General features: G+C 58.2%; 1 protein-coding gene across 5 annotated transcripts in view; it reads left to right on the forward strand.

Annotated features, from left to right (window-relative positions):
* The window catches only part of DNM2 (dynamin 2), a gene marked incomplete at both ends in the record, with an annotated part of 71697 nt that overhangs the window by 22535 nt on the left and 31614 nt on the right, over window positions 1–17548 (forward strand). For all 5 annotated transcript variants that reach the window (XM_080715090.1, XM_080715091.1, XM_080715088.1 and 2 more), the window contains 7 exons: window positions 1340–1413; window positions 9984–10133; window positions 11527–11730; window positions 14173–14271; window positions 14815–14975; window positions 15480–15622; window positions 16452–16587. In XM_080715090.1, coding sequence (XP_080571216.1) covers window positions 1340–1413; window positions 9984–10133; window positions 11527–11730; window positions 14173–14271; window positions 14815–14975; window positions 15480–15622; window positions 16452–16587 — 967 coding nt within the window. The remainder of the gene's footprint in view (window positions 1–1339; window positions 1414–9983; window positions 10134–11526; window positions 11731–14172; window positions 14272–14814; window positions 14976–15479; window positions 15623–16451; window positions 16588–17548) is intronic.

Consider the following 17548-nt stretch of genomic DNA (forward strand, 5'->3'; position numbering starts at 1 on the left):
CAAGTGTCCGTGTTACAGACTCAATTTGGTAGTGTCAGGGAATAATTGAGAAGAAACCTGGCGTGGCACCGGCACACACAGGGCTGTGATGCCTCCGCACACGCCGCTTTCTCGTACTGTGCCCACCCGCAGGGCAGCAAGCTTGCTGGGCATGGTGGCACTCGCCTGGAGTCCCAGTGGCCTGGAGGCTGAGGCAAGAGGATTGCAGGTTCAAGGCCAACCTCACAGTGGCAACTTATAAGACCCTCAGCAACTTGTAGAGACAAGATGGTACTGGGGATGGGACCCAGGGGCATTCAGCCTCTGAGTGATACCCCCAGCCCCACTTTTTATTCTTTATTTTAAAACAGGGTCTCACTCACTGAGTTGCGGAGAGCCTCACTAAGTAGCTGAGGCTGTCCGTGAACTGCAGTCCTCCTGCCTCAGGCTCCTGAATGCTGGGGTGACAAGCATGTGCCACCATGCCCAGCCCCAGCCCTAGTTTTTATTTTTATTTTTGAAACAGGGTATTGCTAGGTTGATGGGAGTCTCACTACTTACTGAGGCTGTCCTCGAACCGCGATCCTCCAGGTCTCAGCCCCCCAAATGCTGGGATTACAAGCGTGTGCCACCACGCCCGGCTACTAATTTTATTTTGAAACGCTCTCAGCTGGTTCACGGCCAGCCTCAGCAGGTCAGCAGGGCTCTCAGCAACTTAGCAAGACCCTCTTTCCAAATTAAAAGTGACATTGTTCTTGGGGTGTAGTGGTGGAGGTAGAACGCCCAGTACCCACTCCCAAAAAGGAAAGAGCGTCACCAGAAGGCGGAGTGTGTCTGCGGGCCCCGTGGAGGGACATTGTCACTGCCTGCCCCGCTTGTGACAGCACTAGGGGGCCGAGGCGCCGCCTCCTCCTGGCCTCCCGCGGGGCTGCGCTGGGGGTCCACAGCGAGGGGCAGCCTGGTCTGGTGGCCCATAGCGGCCTCCTGCACTTTCTGCACTGAACTCCCTCCGGGGCAGGGCTGCGTGCGGCCCCCCACTTCTCAGAGGGAGCCCTGGCTTCTCACCCCAGAGCGCCTCCTAGCGTGACCCTCGAGTGGGGCTCGGCGGCCTCGGTGCCACTTGGCTGCCCCGGGGCTGCTGGTGGCCGCTGCGTGTGCATGTCCTTGGGGCTTCCTGCTCCTCCTGTCCTCGCGGGCTTGCCTCTGTCCGGCCCGGGTCAGCCGTCCACCTCCTTGGAGCCGCCCGGGTGTGTCCAAGCTTCTGCGTCCTGCGCTCCCCGCCCAGGTGGCTGCCGTTGCTCCCACCGCAGCGCACACTCCTGCCTGCCGGCCCACTAACGCCCTCCTTTGTCCTCTGCAGGGACTTCCTTCCGCGTGGCTCAGGGATCGTCACCCGGCGGCCTCTCATTCTGCAGCTCATCTTCTCCAAAACAGGTACAGTGTGGCGGCCGGGCCTGGGCCGGCCTCTGGGTTTGGATGCACGCGCCCTGCAGTACGGGGAAGCTCAGACACGGCGAGCCCCGCGCGCGTGCCCCGCTTCACTGTGGATGAGACCCTTCTCCAGGTGGCCACGAGCCAGGCCCAAGAAGGCCACGGGGCTGTCCTGCGCCGTCCCAGCCCGCCCTGACGCACCTGGTCCCGGGGTCCCCGCGTATCTTTTTTTTTTTTTCCTGTTTTTGTGATACTGGGAATTAAACCCAGGGCATTCTACCTTTGAGCTATACTCCCAGCCCTATTTTATTTTATTTTATTTATTTATTTTCCTTTTTTGTGTGTGTGGTACTGGGGATGGAACCAGGGGTTTTCTAACCTACGGTCTATACTACCAGACCTATTTAAAAAATATATATTTTATTTGAAGCAGGGCGTGGTGGCGCACTCTTGTCATCCCAGCATGGACAGTCTCGGCTATTACTTAGTGAGGCCCTTTGCAACTCAATGAGACCTTGTTTCAAAATAAAGAATAAAAAATAAGGCTGGGAGTGTAGCTGGAAGGTAGAATGTCCCTGAGTTCCATCCCCAGTACTGCAAAATAAATAATAAATAAATAAATAAAATTAAATATATTTTATTTGGAAACAGTCTCACTAAGTAGCTGAGGCTGGCTTCGAACCTGTGTGATCCTTCTGTCTCAGCTTCCCAAGTACTGGGATTACAAGCGTGCGCCACCACACTCGGCTTAGTCTAAGTTGTTGAGACTTCTCAAACCTGAGATCCTCCTGTCTCAGCCTCCCAAGTGCTGGGATCACAAGCATGTGCCACCACGCCCAGCTCTATGGCTGGTTTTGATGGGGAAACTGAGGCCTAGCCAGGTTACTTGCCTTTCTAGTGAGCTACAGGTCCTAGATCCGGAGCCCACCTGAGTTCAGCTACTAGCTGTACCTTTTCCCCCTCATCCTCTGGCTCCGCCCAGCCCAGGGCGGGTCTCCAATAAGAGAGTGCAGAGAACAGATCCAGCCTGCCTCTTCGTGAGCTGCAGTGCTATAGGTCACAGGCGGGCCAATGGGCTGCCTGTTCTGGGTCTGGCATCCAATCCGCTGTGCTAGGAAAGGGCACTCCCGGGTTTCGAATGTTAAGGCCCCATCCGGTTTCTAAGGAGGCTGGCTCTGTGCTGTGAGGCCTGGGTGAGAGTCGGCGTGTTTCACGAGTTCCCAGGGACGCGGGGAAAGCCCGCCTGCTGGATGGGGCTGGGAGCCAAGTGGGCCGGCGCCTGGCCTGGCTCAGGACTGCTTCCTGCCTGGGCAGGGACGGAGAGACCACGTTGGTCGCCCCTCCACCTGCGCACGAGCCCTTGCAGGGCGGCACTGCCCTGGGGGCTGTAGTGCTGTGCTGAGGGCCAGCCCCCTGGGGACGGCTGCACAGGGAGGGGGCTGGCGGCTCCCTCGTCCCCACGGGGGTTCCCTGAGCAGTCCCAGGCTGTCCAGGGGCTGAGGCACCACCGCCGGCCACCTGCCTCGTGTGATGTCGTTAGTCCCAAGGGACGGGGGAGCCACTCAGGGTGAGAGTAAGGAAGAAGCGGGTGCCTGGCCCTCCCAATGGGGGGCGGTGGCGAGTGCCCCTGGGGGACGGAACTCTGCGGCTCATCCCAGCAGAGGCCCTCTCTGCCCCAGGCTCCCCCAGGGAAGGCGGCTGCAAGCTAAGGTCTGCTTGACCAGATCCCCTGGGTGTTGACAGGAGCTGCCGGGGACAGCCACGGATTGTCAGGCAGGGCGCAGGGGGACAGATGGGCCCCTGGGGGCCTCACAGGGGCATGGCCGGCCCTGAGTCTTGTAACAGGTGTCCTTCTGCGCTGGGTACTGGTGGGACAGTGGGGCGGCCTCGGGGCCCGGGTCAGCTGGGGCCCCGGGCGTGCAGTCACTGAGGACTGCAGGGCCGTGGGAGTCTGTCGGGCTCGGCTCCAGGCCCACCGGGAGGGACCAGCAGGGACAGCTGTGGCCGGCTGCGTCCTCCTGCAGGGTCGGGACGCGAGGCTGTGGCCTCGAGGCAGGCCTGTCCTCTCTGCTCCTGTGATGCCCACCGACTTGCGGCTGCTTGTTCAGAGCGTCTCCTTGAAGCGTGGCTCTCTCCTGGCCCAGCCTAAAGTCCCCCAGGCGCCCGGCAGCAGGAAGTGTGGTAGCCCCGTGGCCTCCTGTGAGTCAGTCATCCTGAGCCTGCAAGCCCCGCCCTGACCTTGGCCCTGGCCTTGTCTGGGCCTCTCTGGAGCCAAAGAAAAGATGTCAGGATGTGCCCTCAGACCCCATCAGCCTCAGAAGCAAATCCAGCCTGCTAGGAAGAGCCCTGGCCTTGGCCCGCCTCCCCCTGACCCCCACTGTGGCCACAGCGCCCCCCCCCCCAGGCCTGCCTCTTACGGCTCAGTGCCTATGGTGTTCTCTGCTGGAGCTCTCTGCCCACATCCTCCCTCCTGCTGCAGACCTGCACCCCGCCCACCTCAGTCCCCCGCAGCAGGAGTCCTGTAACACTGACCGCCTGGCTGAGCCTGCGCCCAGGAGGCCCGCTCTTCTGTTCTGCCCCCCACTCTCCCCTGGGGCCTCCACGGGCACGAGGTGCCCTGTCCCATCCAGTGGGCCAAGGACGCGGGTAAGCCAGGTGTGGTGGCGTCTGCAGTCCTCGCTGCTGGGAGGCTGAGTCTCGGGGTTCTCCTGAGTCCTGGAGTGCAAGCTCTGTCCTTAGCAGAAGTGGGAGGGCTGTCGCTCTATTCAGCACCCTCCTTCCAGGCGCCCAACCACGGCGGGGCGTTAGGTGGGAGATGGCAGGTCCACCCAAGATCCCCTTGATGGCCAGGGTTTGGGGTGTGTCTGTCTCTTTCGAGTAACTGAGCGTGGAGGTGGCGTGGCTCCGGTTGGGCAGTGGGTGCCGTGTGCCCTCAGCTGGGAGGAGGTCACCAGCATCTCGGAGTTTGAGGGCCAGAAAGGATGGGAGATGCCGAGTGTTGCACCCCTGGCTTGGGGACCTGAAGGCTCTGAGAAGTCCTGCGTGAACAATCCTGTTTGATCGTAAGGTCTGGGTCTCCCAGGTGTATGAGCCCTGAGTCACATGTACCCCGGCGTCACTGCCAGGTGGGGAAGGCAGATCTCAGCTCCCGCGTTGAGAGCCAGCCTGCTGCTTTAGTTTTCCCTGGGACAGGGGCAGGCCGATGAGCGCCAGGGCCAAGCCCTGGGCCCCCTCCCTGGACGCACTGTGGGGCTGGGTTGTGCTCACGTCATGGGTTTTGTGCTGGGAAACGGAGGCGGCAGAGGGGCCTGACCTGGGGTGGCGAGGCTGTGCCAGCGCAGCGTGCGGTGCTGGAGCGCCCGCCGCCTCTGCTCCCCGTTACTCCCCCAGGTCCTGTTGGGGTGCCCGCGTCTGCTCGTCTCGCCAGAGGCCCCGGGCCAAAAGCGGATTGCCAGTGGTGCGGTGGCGCTCGCTTTTAATCCCAGTACTGAAACAGGGGCTGAAACAGGAGGATCAGTTCACGGCAGCCTCAGCTGCTTAGCGAGGCCTTCTGCAACTTTGTGAGACCCTGTTTGGAAATAAAGAATAAAAAATAGGGCTGGGGGTGTATCTCGGAGGTAGAATGCCCCTGGGTTCCACCATCCCCAGTACTGCAAAAAAAAAAAAAAAAGGCAGTAGAAACTTGGCCTTCCACAACTCCCACGCCCCAGCGCTCCCTCTGGATGAGGGGCTCTCCTGCCCCTGTGGGTTCCGCTACCTACCTCAGGGTTCCACTAAAAGAGGACCAGCCAGGCACCCTGCACCTGCTTTAATCCCAGTACTTGGGAGGCTAAGACAGGAGGATCGCAGGTTCCTGGCCAGCCTCAACAATTTGTGAGGCCCTCCACAGCTTAGACCCTGATTCAAAATAAAGAATAAATAAGTTCTTTATTCTGTTTCAAAATAAATAGCTCAGAGGCAGAATGCCCTGGGTTCAATCCCCAGTACTACAATATATATGTGTGTGTATATATATATATACACATACACACACACATATATATTGAAGAGAGCCAGGCATGATGGCATATCCTCCCAGTACTTAGAAGGCCGAGACAGGAGGGAGACAGGCTCGAAGCCAGCCTCAACAACTTAGCGGGCCCTGTTTTAAAAAGGCTTGGGTTATAGCGCAGTGATGGAATGCTGCTGGGTTCAGTCCTCAGTCACACACGCACGCGCACACACTCACACACACACACACGGAGGGCCTCAGTCAAGGGGCTGGTCACACACACACACACACACACACACACACACACACACACACACACACACACACACACACGGAGGGCCTCAGTCGAGGGGCTGGTTCCTCACCACCCAGGCAGCCTTACCTTGAGTAGGGGCCAGAGTTGGGCATGGGCTGCCGAGCAGTGTGGACGCCTTGAGGATCACAGGGACCGTGTCCTCTTAGGCTGGGGCATCCGAGGCTTTGTGACATAGGCCGTCCTGTGTGTGTGTGCGTGCATGTGCGTGTGGGGTTGGCATCAGGGCCTGGCATACTCTGGGCAGACGTCCTCCTGCTGAGCTGCCTGGCCAGCTCTGTCTGCGTGTTTCCTAAGCAGCCCTGCGTGCCCCAGGCGGTGGCGCCGTGACCCGGCCACGCCTCAGCTCTCCAAGTTCCCGCCTCCAACGAGGTTGGAGGGCAGATCTTCTCTGGAAAAACGTGCAAGTGCGTCTGCCACGTCCACCCGCAGCCGTCGGCGCCCAGGGGCAGCCTTGCGCGCTGGACCAGAGCCGGGTTTCGTCCCCGATCCCTGCTGAGTGCCAGGGCCCGGGCCTGCCAGGGTGGCAGGGAGCAGCCCCTGTCCGCTGCTGTGGGAGGGTGTGGCTGTCGCGCTGCAGCTCTGGCCCAGGGACCAGAGGGACTGGCTTTGTCACCTGGGATGGCTGTCCCCACGCGGGGAGGGCGCAGCCCCGTAGTGGGGTGTGTGCAGCGGAGCCGGCCTGGAGCCGGCCTGGCCGGTGGCTGGGCCTGCCTGCTGGGGGCGGGCCGAGGGGAGCGCAGGCCTCCAGCCCACGGGTGCTTTTTCTTTTTCTCCTTTTGCTTTACTGGGAGTTGAACCCAGGCTGCTCTACCATTGAGCTACGTCCCGGCCCTCTTTCTTTTACTTAGGGACCATGTCCTGCTCACTTACCCAGGCCGGCCCTGAGCTTGCGGTCCTCTGTCATCCCTGAGTCCTGGGTGGCGGCCGTGCCACCACGCTGGCTCTCTGGCATATTCTTTGGGCAGTGGTTCATTAGCAGAGTCACCGCCAGCGTTCAGGCACACACGGGGAGGGGGATGTTTGTAGTAGGACCTGCAGGCGGAGCTCGGAGCTGTGTGCCTGGTGAGGCTGGCTGGCCCTCCTGGGCACCAAGGGCACTGACGGAGCCCTCTGTCCTCCTGCTGAGTCGCCCTGGATGTCCTGCCCCCTCGGGTGCCAGTGGCACGGCCGCCTCTCCACCTCTGTGGGCCCTCGTGATGCCATTGTGCGGAAGGGGAGACTGAGGCCTGCGTGGTTCCAGTGCACACCGAGCTGAGCCTGCGGTTGAAGCGCAGCCCCGTAGCACAAGGAAAGGCCCAGCGGGGATTGGGAGCCAGGGTGCAGGGCTCAGGGTGCAGGACCCAGGCAGCCCTGGCCACGCCCTCCAGACCCCACGGCCGGGCACACATGCATGCCTGGAAGGAGGGCCGGAAGAGAGCTGAGGTTCTGCGGGGGTGGGGAGCCGTTCCATTTTTAGTGGCTGCTGCAGGAAGAGCCACCGAGCGCTTCCTCTTGTCTGGGTGGAGGGCAGAGCGTGACTGTCCTCAGAAGCTGGGTCAGCCGATAGCCCGGCGGGGGGTGGAGGAGGCCTGCATCTGCTGCAGCGCCCACAGCGTCCCTGCTGGACTGCTGTGCTGGACGTGGCAGAAAGGCCATCTGGCCTAAGAACTGCTCTCTGAGGCTGAGGCAGGAGGATCCGGGTTTGCGGTCAGCCTCAGTAAGTAGTGAGACTCTCATCAACCTAGTGAGACCCTCTTTCCAAATAAAAAAATAAAATAGGCCGGGCGTGATGGCGCACGCTTGTAATCCCCGCGCTTGGGAGGCAGAAACAGGAGGATCGCGCTGGTTCGGAGCCAGCCTCGCTGGCTTCAGAGACTCTGTTTCCACATAAAAATGTTAAAAAAAATAGGTCTGGGAGTGTAGCCCGTGGGAGTGTATACCGGAGGTAGAATGGCTTCCAGGAACCCCAGTACCACCAAAAATAAATAAATAAATAAAATAAAATAGGACTGAGCTCGGAGATAGAATGCCTTTGGGTTCAATCCCCAGTACCACACGAAGGAAAAAGAATTGCTTCCCTTACTGGGTTACCTGGGTCCTGGCCAGCTCGCCTGGAGGTTCTGTGTTGGGGGCATGGGGATGCCTGCCTGCCCGCTGGGCCGGGAGGAGGGCTGGAGCGAGATGCCTCCTCACACCTCCCGATGGTATGCTCCCCTGCCCTCTGCGCCTCCTACTTCCTGGAGTTTTCCTTTGAGGCAGCTTTATTTATTTATTTATTTATTTTGGTGGTATGGGGTTCCTGGAAGCCCTTCTACCTCCGGGCTACACTCCCAGACCTATCTCATATTTTATTTGGAATACAGGGTCTGTTAAGCCAGCGCGATCCTCCTGTCTCCACCTCCCAAGCGCGGGGATTACAGCGTGCGCCACCACGCTGCCGCCGGCTGAGGCAGCTTTAAATGGCCATTCACTCACTCACTCATTCATTTTGATACCTGGGTATTGAACCCAGGGCCACTCTACCACTGAGCACACCCCCAGCCCTTTTAATTAATTTATATATTTTTTGTTTCTATTTTATTTATTCATTTACTTACTTATTGAGTACTGGGGATGGAACCCAGGGGCATTGTACCTCCTAGCTACACCTCCAGCCCTATTTTTTTATTCCTTATTTTAAAGCAGGGTTTCACTGAGTTGCAGAGGGCCTCACTAAGGAGCTAAGGATCCGCGAACTGCGATCCTCCTGTCTCAGCATCCCAAATGCTGGGATTACAAGCTGCGCCACCACGCCTGGCCGCCTTCTTCTTCTTCTTCTTCTTCTTCTTCTTCTTCTTCTTCTTCTTCTTCTTCTTCTTCTTCTTTTTTTTTTTTGATGGTGTCACTAAATTGCTAAGTCTGTCCTTCTGTCCTCACACCTAAGATCCTCCTCCCTCAGCCTCCCCAGTTCCGGAATTCGAGGTGTGCACCCTGCACAGGGCCGTGAGCACATTTCCCGCGCGTTGTCCCGTGTGTGCCTTAGACCCATGCTGCCAGGTTGGGTACGTACTTGCTCCCCTTCACCTCAGCTGTGCCATGGCTCTTAGATACCCCTGAGATCTTACATCTGCATGCGGTCCTCCTACCCAGAAAGCAGCTCTCCTGAGGGCTTCCCTTGAGCAGGCAGGAGGGACATCAGGGGCTCCCTGTTCTCTAGCTTGGGGTAACGACGGATGAGCCCTGTGTACCTGCCTGGGGCTCTCGAGCTGGAGTGCCTGGTGGCTTGTCTCCCCCAGGACAGCAGCTCCTCTCCTTGGACCATGTCGGGCAGGGAAGGAGGTTCTCCACAAAGATCCAGGACTAGTCCCGTGTTTGCTCCACACCAGAAGGTGCATCAGATGTCGGTGATGAATCTCAATTTCCTTGTCTCGTCTATTCACCTAACAACAATGACAACTAAGAAAGCCGGGCGTGGTGGCGCATACTTACGATCCCAGCGCTTGGGAGGCTGAGACAGGAGGATCGCGGGTTTGCGGCCAGCCTCAGCTACCTAGAGGTTCCTTTGTAACTTAGAGAACCCTGTGTCTAAAGTAAAGAATAAAGAAATAGGGATAGGAGTGTAGCTCAGATACAGAATGCACCTGGGCTCAGTCTCTAGTCACACACATGGCTAGCTGGGCACGGTGTGCACACTTGTAATCCCAGTTCTTAGGAGGCTGAGACAGGAAGATGGCAGGTTCAAAGCCAGCCTCAGCTTAGTGAGACTGTCAGCATCATAGCAAGGCCCTGTTTAAAAACCAAAAAACAAGCCGGGCGTGGTGACGCGTGCTTGTCATCCGAGGACGTGGAAGAAGACTGAGGCAGGAGCATCACAGGTTCGAAGACAGTCTCAGCAACGTAGCCAGGACTCAGAGAGCTAGTGAGAGACCCGAAAAGCATTAGGGTGTAGCTCAGAGGTACAGTGTCCACTGCCAGCAATGACAACGAGAAATATTACTGCAGGCTCCGTGTTTAAGGTGTCTACGAAACAGACATAAGTTTTGGGTTTAGACTTGGGTCTCATCTCAGGACGGTTCTCGGCGCATATGCAAGTATCACGGCATCCTAAGGAGCTCCAGATCTGAGCCGCGGAGGGGCTGCGTGCGGCCTCGCGTGTTTGGGAAGGGCCGCGTCCCCGCGTGGTTTCAGTCCCCGCGCCGCGAGGCCCTGGCGGCGCGCTCGCTCGTTCCAGGATGGTCCGCTCCCTGTCCCCGTCCTCCTCAGGCTGATTCTCTCTCTTGACAGCAGCCCTCTTCCTTCCCTTTGCAGAATATGCCGAGTTTTTGCACTGCAAGTCCAAAAAGTTTACAGACTTTGATGAAGTCCGGCAGGAGATCGAAGCGGAGACCGACCGGGTCACGGGGACCAACAAGGGCATCTCCCCGGTCCCCATCAACCTGCGCGTCTACTCGCCGCACGGTAGGCAGCGCGGCCGGCCGCCGCACGGCAGCGGGAGGCGGCTCCCTACCCGCGGGGCAGGACCTGCCTGCTCACGGAGCGCGTGCTCCCGCTTCTCACAATCACAGGGCACTAGGACCAGCGCTGTGTGCCGGCAGGCCGCTGGGAGGGGGGCTGGGGCGCTCGCAGCACGATGCCCCTTTGGAAAGGGCCGCGCTCTTGGCTGGCTCCAGGCAGCTGGGTCTTCCAGTTCCTCAAGAAACCAGACTTACGTGCAAAGTATTAGCCCGCGTAAAAACTCTGCGTTCTAACAGCAGCCTGAGCCATCGTTGCCTCTGACCCAGAGGCCTGAGCTGTGTATCACACGGCACAATGGTGGACTTGTTGACTATCCCAGCTTGCTCTGACTCCTCGTCCAGACGGGTTCTTGGTGATGAATTTGGTTTTTTTTTTTTTTTTTTTTTTTGGTGGTACTGGGGTTCCTGGAAGCCCTTCTTCCTCCGGGCTACACTCCCAGACCTACTTTATATTTTTGAAACAGGGTCTCTTACGCCAGCACGGCTGGCTTCGAACCTGCGCGATCCTCCTGTCTCTGCCTCCCAAGCGCGGGGATTACAAGCGTGCGCCATCACGCCCGGCCTTTTTTGTTTTTTTTTTTGAAACAAGCTCTCCATAGGTTGTTGAGAGCCTCACTAAGTTGCTGAGGCTGTCCTCAAACCCTGCATCTTCAAACCCTGTCTCAGCCTCCCAGGTACTGAGATGACAGGTGTGTGCCACTGCACCTGCCTTGAGACCCAGTTTTAGTTGCAAAGTTAAAAAGGCTGGGGGTGTGTAGCTAAGTGGTAGAATGCCCCTGGGTTTGTTTGTTTTGTGGTACTGGGGATGGAACCCAGCGGCCTTCTACCTCCATGCTACACCTCCAGACTTATTTTGTGTATGTGTGTGTGTGGGTCTGGGGATAGAATCCAGGGGCATTCTACCTCCGAACCGTACCCCCTGCCCTATTTTTTATTCTCTTATTTGAAACAGGGTCTCAGTAAGTAGCTGAGGCTGTCCACAAACTACGATCCTCCAGTCTTAGCCTCCCTAATGCTGGGATCACAAGCGTGCGCCACCACACCTGGCTCCTCCAGACGTATTTTATATTTTATTTGGAAACAGAGTCTCGCTTAGTTGCTGAGAGCCTCACTAAGCTGCTGAGGCTGGCTTCGAACCTGCGATCCTTCTGTCTCCGCCTCCCAAGTACTGGGATTGCACACTCAGCTGCCCCTGGGTTTATTAATCTGTAGAACCCACACAAACACACCCCAAGATACGATCCCTCCAGGAACCCGGGGCCGTGACCTGGCTGTCTGGGGCTGTGTGCCTCCCCTTATCGGCTTCTAACCCCTTCGCCCTCTGATTTCCTTCCCAGTGCTCAACCTGACCCTCATCGACCTCCCCGGCATCACCAAGGTGCCCGTGGGGGACCAGCCCCCTGACATCGAGTACCAGATCAGGGACATGATCCTGCAGTTCATCAGCCGGGAGAGCAGCCTGATTCTCGCTGTCACGCCAGCCAACATGGACCTGGCCAACTCCGACGCCCTCAAGATGGCCAAGGAGGTCGACCCGCAAGGTAGCCAGCACAGCGGCCCTGCCCCACCCAGCCGGGCCTGCCCGGCGCCCCGACTCCAGGTCCTTGGTACTCTCTTTGGCACCTGGTGGTTTAGGAAAAGCCCTCCCAAGAGCACCACCCCGTGAGTGCTGTGATGGTGGGCGTCTCTCCTTGGGCACACTGGTGTCTGCCTGCCGGTGTGGACGGTAGTCCAGGGGGTGGAGCAGCCTGCCTCTGTTCGCTAGCTTTTCATCACTGTAAGATACACCAGAGAAGATCACTTTGTAAAGAGGAAAGGCTTATTTGGGCCCAGGGTTTGGGAGGTTCCGGTCTGTGAATCTGGGCCCGTGGCCCGTGGTGAGGCAGCTCACACGGGAAAGCACAACTTCTCCCCTCAGCCACGGAGCAAGAGAGGAGGGCGGCAGGGCTGGCCCACACCCCCAAGGACACACCCCCAGCAGCCCAAGGCTCCCGAGTCCCGCCGCCTTAAGGTGGGTGCTCTGGGGTGCAGCCTAACTCATGGACCTCCGGGGACATTTAGGATCCACACTGTGGCCGGGCCTGGTGGCGCACGCCTGTAACCCTAGAACTTGGGAGACTGAGACAGGAGGATCGCGGGCTTGAAGACAGCCTCAGCTACTTAGCAAGACCCTGTTTCTAAAAAACATAGGGCTAGGGCATGGCGTGGAGGTAGAATGCCTCTGGGTTCAATTCCCAGCATCATTAAAAAAAATAGAGCTGGGCATGATGGTGCAGGCTTGTCATCCCAGCATTCGGGAGGCTGAGACAGGAGGATTGCAATTCACGGACAGCCTCGGCTACTTAGTGAGGCCCTTTGCGACTCAGTGATACCCTGTTTCAAAATAAAGAATAAAAAAAATAGGGCAGGGGTGTAGCTCGGAGGTTGAATGCCCCTGGGCTCCATCCCTAGTACTGCCTCGTGATAGCACTGCCCTCACAAGACATAGCTGGAATTCCAAAAGCCACTTTTCGAAGTTACTTATTCTCCCTGGGGCTTGGTCCCACTCTGTCAAGTCCAGAGCCGCCGTCCCAACCTGTAGAGCGTCTTCGTGGCCTCAGATTCGCTCCATAAACTGCTGCGGGGCCAGGCAGGTGTAAGAGCGTGGCGGGAGCCGAAAGCTGGCGCAGCGGCATGCTCCTCGGGACTCGGGAGGCTGAGACCATTGGGTCGCAGGTTCGAGGACAGCCTCAGCAACTTAGTGAGGCCCTCTGCAACTTAGTGAGACCCTGTTTACAAATAAAATAGGACTGGGGGTTTAGCTCAGAGGTAGAAAGCCTCTGGGTTCGATCCCTAGTACCACACAAACACAAAAAGGGAGAGCAAGAAGTTACCAAAGCAAGTTGGGGCAAGAGGGAGTGCTGAGGCCCGTGGCGTTCCTGGCCGGGGCAGGCCCCAGCGTTTCAGATGGCCATTTATCCTCGGACTGTTGGGTGAGGCCTGCCGGGGCCAGGCCCACTTCTGACCTCGTGAGTACGGCAGTGCGAGCGGCCGCTCTTCCAGCCGGGGCAAGAATACGAGCAGGCAGCCAGCCAGCGGGATCCTGGCAGGTAGCAGCAAGCCTGGGGAGAACGGAGCCGTGGAGAGGGCCAGGGCGCGCTCGGGGCCTTAGTGAAGTTCCAGAAAGAGGCGAAGATCCCAGGCAAAGGCCGGCATTGCTAGTGGCCCGGGCGTGGCTGGAGGTGGGGCCAGGACACGCAGGGCCTCGTGGCTGCAGCAGAATGTGCCGAAAGGGGACCGAAGGTGAGGCCTGGGGCCTTGGTGCCTCTGTACAACACCGGAGTTTGCTGCGCTGCCCATGACTGCCAGGGTGCCTGGCGCGTGCTCCGCAGGGAGCTGGGGGCCGAGCTCAGGCCCAGCACGCAGGCTCCGGCTTTCCCTGCACTCGCCTGCAGGTCCTGGCGGTCCAGGGCCGGGGTCAGCTCCGCTGGGCTGCCATCTGTCACTCAGCTTGGGCAGAGCTCTGTGCTGAGGCCCTGGGCCCCTGGTCTGCAGGAGTGTGCTTTGCTGGCAGATGGCCTTGGTTCTGGTGCAGTTGGGGCGGGCAGGAAGACGGCAAGGTGTGCCCAGACGGCACCTTGCTGGTTGGTTGGCACCTTGCTTCCAGAGCCAGTGTGCTGCCGGGACTTGGCGCACGGCTCAGAGAGCGCGGCGTCCAAACTGACCTGGCTGCTCCTGTGCCTCGAGGCCTCCCTAGGCCCTGACACGAGCGAAGATGATGGGGGCCACTGTCTATTCACTAGTCGCTGTCACGAGCCAGCTCCCTCCTGTGCATGACTCGCTGAGATGGGGGCTATACCTGTCTTCATCGGACACTGGGCAGACTGGGGCCCCGGCTGGGGACATCATGGTTTAATCCCAGTCCGGCACTCTGGCAGGGGAGCCGGGGGCCCCGGTTCCTGCGTTTCTTTCTCGTGGCGCCGTCTGACCTCTGGTTCTTTCAGGCCTGCGGACCATCGGCGTCATCACCAAGCTCGACCTGATGGACGAAGGCACGGATGCCAGGGACGTCTTGGAGAACAAGCTGCTCCCCTTGAGAAGAGGTGCGGGCAGGCTGGGCGCGGCCGGGCACAGGCAGCCGGCTGCGCCTTGTGTCTTTTGCTTCTCATCTGTGCACCTCGATTTCTCAGTCACAGTCACCATCTCTGCTCCTTTCTGGGACATTAGAAAACAATATCCAGCCGGGCGTGGTGGCGCATATGTGTAATCTCAGCATTCGGGAGGCTGAGACAGGAAAATCACGGGTTCCTGGCCAGCCTCAGCTACTTAGTGAGACCCTCCGCAACGTAGTGAGACCCTGTTTCATAATAAAGAATAAAAAATCGGGCTAGGGGTGTAGCCCGGGGGTAGTAGGCCCCTGGCTTCCATCCCAGCACCGTGAGAAGAGATGAGCCGTATCCCACTGCCCGAGCTTGGATGAGGTTTTCTCCTGTCTCAAGCTCGGCCATGGGCGCCATCCTCCCCAAAGCTCCCTCCTGTCCCCCCACAGCTGGGTGTGCCACCTCGGTGGTGTCTGGGGGGGTGTGAGGACCCGTGTGCACCCGAGCCCGGCCCCGCCGCGCCGTGCTGACCCCCCCTTCCCGCAGGTTATATTGGCGTGGTGAACCGCAGCCAGAAGGACATCGAGGGGAAGAAGGACATCCGCGCCGCGCTGGCAGCCGAGAGGAAGTTCTTCCTCTCCCACCCGGCCTACAGGCACATGGCCGACCGCATGGGCACCCCGCACCTGCAGAAGACCCTGAACCAGGTACGGAGGGTCTGCGGTCACCGTGCAGAAGGGCGGGTCGCGCGCCGTGCAGCAGCTTGACCGCACTGTCCTCAGCCTAGAACAGCACTCGTTTAGCAAAATGGACTAATCCACGTAGCTTATTCTCATACGTGCTTTAATTCAGGGCCTGGTGACGATTGGTTTCAGTTCACTGGTGGGACGACTGTTTTTAGTATTGTTCGTGTGCGCGCGCGCGCGCGTGTGTGTGTGTGTGTGTGTGTGTGTGTGTGGGTTTCTGGTTCTTGTATTACTGGGGATTGAACCTAGGGTTATTCTACCTCTGAGCTGGGATGGCTCCCAGCCTGTGACCTCCTGCCTCAGCTCCAGGCCCCTGGGTTGACTGGCGTGTGCCATTGTGCCCCTCGGAAGCCGATGCGGGGCTGTGGCCGAGCTGGGCTCAGGATGACTCTGGTCCCCTGCAGGGGAGCGGCTGCCCGTCCTGCCTCCCCCCTGCCTTCGCTCACCTCCGGCTTCTCCCTGCAGCAACTGACCAACCACATCCGGGAGTCGCTGCCCGCCCTGCGCAGCAAACTACAGAGCCAGCTGCTGTCCCTGGAGAAGGAGGTGGAGGAGTACAAGAACTTCCGGCCCGACGACCCCACGCGCAAGACCAAAGCCCTGCTGCAGTACGTGCCCGCTCTGCCCGCCGCGCCTGCCGTCCACGCCTGCCTCATCCGGCGCGCACATGCCCAGAGCCGGGCCCTGCCCTGAGCACCGGGCCAGCGGCCATACCCGAACCCAGGGTGCACAGGAATGAGTGAGACAGAAAATGTGTAAATTAGAAACACACACACACACACACACACACACACACACACACACTCACTCACTCTGGCTACATTCTTCCATTCCTGTAATCCCAGCTAGTCTGTAGGCAGAGGTAGGAGGATCACAAGTTCAAGGCCAGCTCAATTTAGTGAGACCCTGTCTCAAAAGAAAAACAATTTGGGGCGGGGTACCAGGGATGGAACTCAGGAGCATCCACCTCCAAGCAACATCCGGAGCACGTTTCTTTTTTTTCTTTTTTGCTGTTTTTTGTTTTGAAACAGGGTCTCACTAAGTTTCTGAGGGTGGCCTTGTCCCTGTGACCCTTCTCTCCCAGTCTCACAAATACGGGGGTTCCAGGCCTGTGCCGCCACACCCAGCCATGCTGCTAAACTGGACAATAGAAAAGTAACCCGTGGCTTGGCGCCAGCTCCCGAGCTGGAGGCACCACTGCTTGGATGGTCATACTTTTGTTTGTTCTTGTGGTGCTGGGGATGGAGCCCATGGGCATTCTACCTCCAAGCTACACCTCCAGCCCTATTTTTTATTTTTCACTTTGAAACAAGGACTCGCTAGGTTGCTGAGGCTGGCCGCAAACCTGAAATCCTCCTGTCCCGGTCTCCCAAGTACTGGGATTACAAGCGTGTGCCCCCGCACCCAGCTAAGACCGTGTTTTCTTTCTCCTCATAGGATGGTCCAGCAGTTTGGGGTGGACTTTGAGAAGAGGATCGAGGGCTCAGGAGACCAGGTGGACACGCTGGAGCTCTCCGGGGGTGCCCGAATCAACCGCATCTTCCACGAGCGCTTTCCCTTCGAGCTAGTGAAGGTATCACTCGGTACTGGGCCTCCATCTCTGGTCAGACACCTTCCTGCTGGGCCTTGATTTGGGCCTGAGGGGTCTCCGCAGGGATTCTTCTCATCTGGGCAGCTTAGAAGCTTTGGGAGGAATGGTATCGAGTCCCATTTGTATCCGGGCATGGTGATGCACTCCTGTAATCCCACTGACTCCAGAGGGTGGCAAGTTTGAGGTCAGTTTGGACAACTTAGGGAGACACTGTCTCAAAAGAAAAGACAAAAAGCGCTGGGGTGGAGCTCAGGGATAGAGCTTCTGGGGCTTAATTTTCACAACAAAATAAGTTCCATGCTGGACATGGTGGTACACCGCTGTCATCCCAGTACTCAAGAGGCTGAGACACGAGGATTACAGGTTTAAGACCAGCCTCAGCAATTTAGCAAGACTTACCAACCCAGCCAGACCTTGTTTCAAAACAAAAACTAAGAAAATGGCTGGGGGGGGATAGTTCAGAGGTAGAAGACTCTGGGCTCCATCCCCAGTACCATAAAGAAAAAAAAACGAAAGTTCCCAGCTGAGTGTGGTGGTACCTGTAATCCCAATAAATGGGAGACTGAAATACAGGATCATAGGTTCAAGGCCAGCCTCCCAACATAGCAAGACCCCGTTTCAAAAGTAAACAGCCAGGCGTGGTGGCGCACACTTACAATCCCACCGTTTGGGAGGCTGAGACAGAAGGATTGTAGGCTCAGGAACAGCCAAGCAGATGGGAGACTCTCATCAACCTAGCGAGACACTGTTTCAGAAATAAAAGTGAAGTAGGGCTGGGGGTGTCGCTCGGAGGTAAAATGCCCCTGGGTTCAATCTCCAGTGCCACAAAAATAAATAAATGAATGAATGAATGAATGAATGAATGAATGAATGAATAAATGAATAAATGAATAAATAAGCAAGCAAGCAAGCCAGGCTTGGTGGTGGGCACCTGTAATCCCAG

Source organism: Muscardinus avellanarius, assembly GCF_963383645.1.
Source record: "Muscardinus avellanarius genome assembly, chromosome: 18".
Classification (NCBI taxonomy): domain Eukaryota; kingdom Metazoa; phylum Chordata; class Mammalia; order Rodentia; family Gliridae; genus Muscardinus; species Muscardinus avellanarius.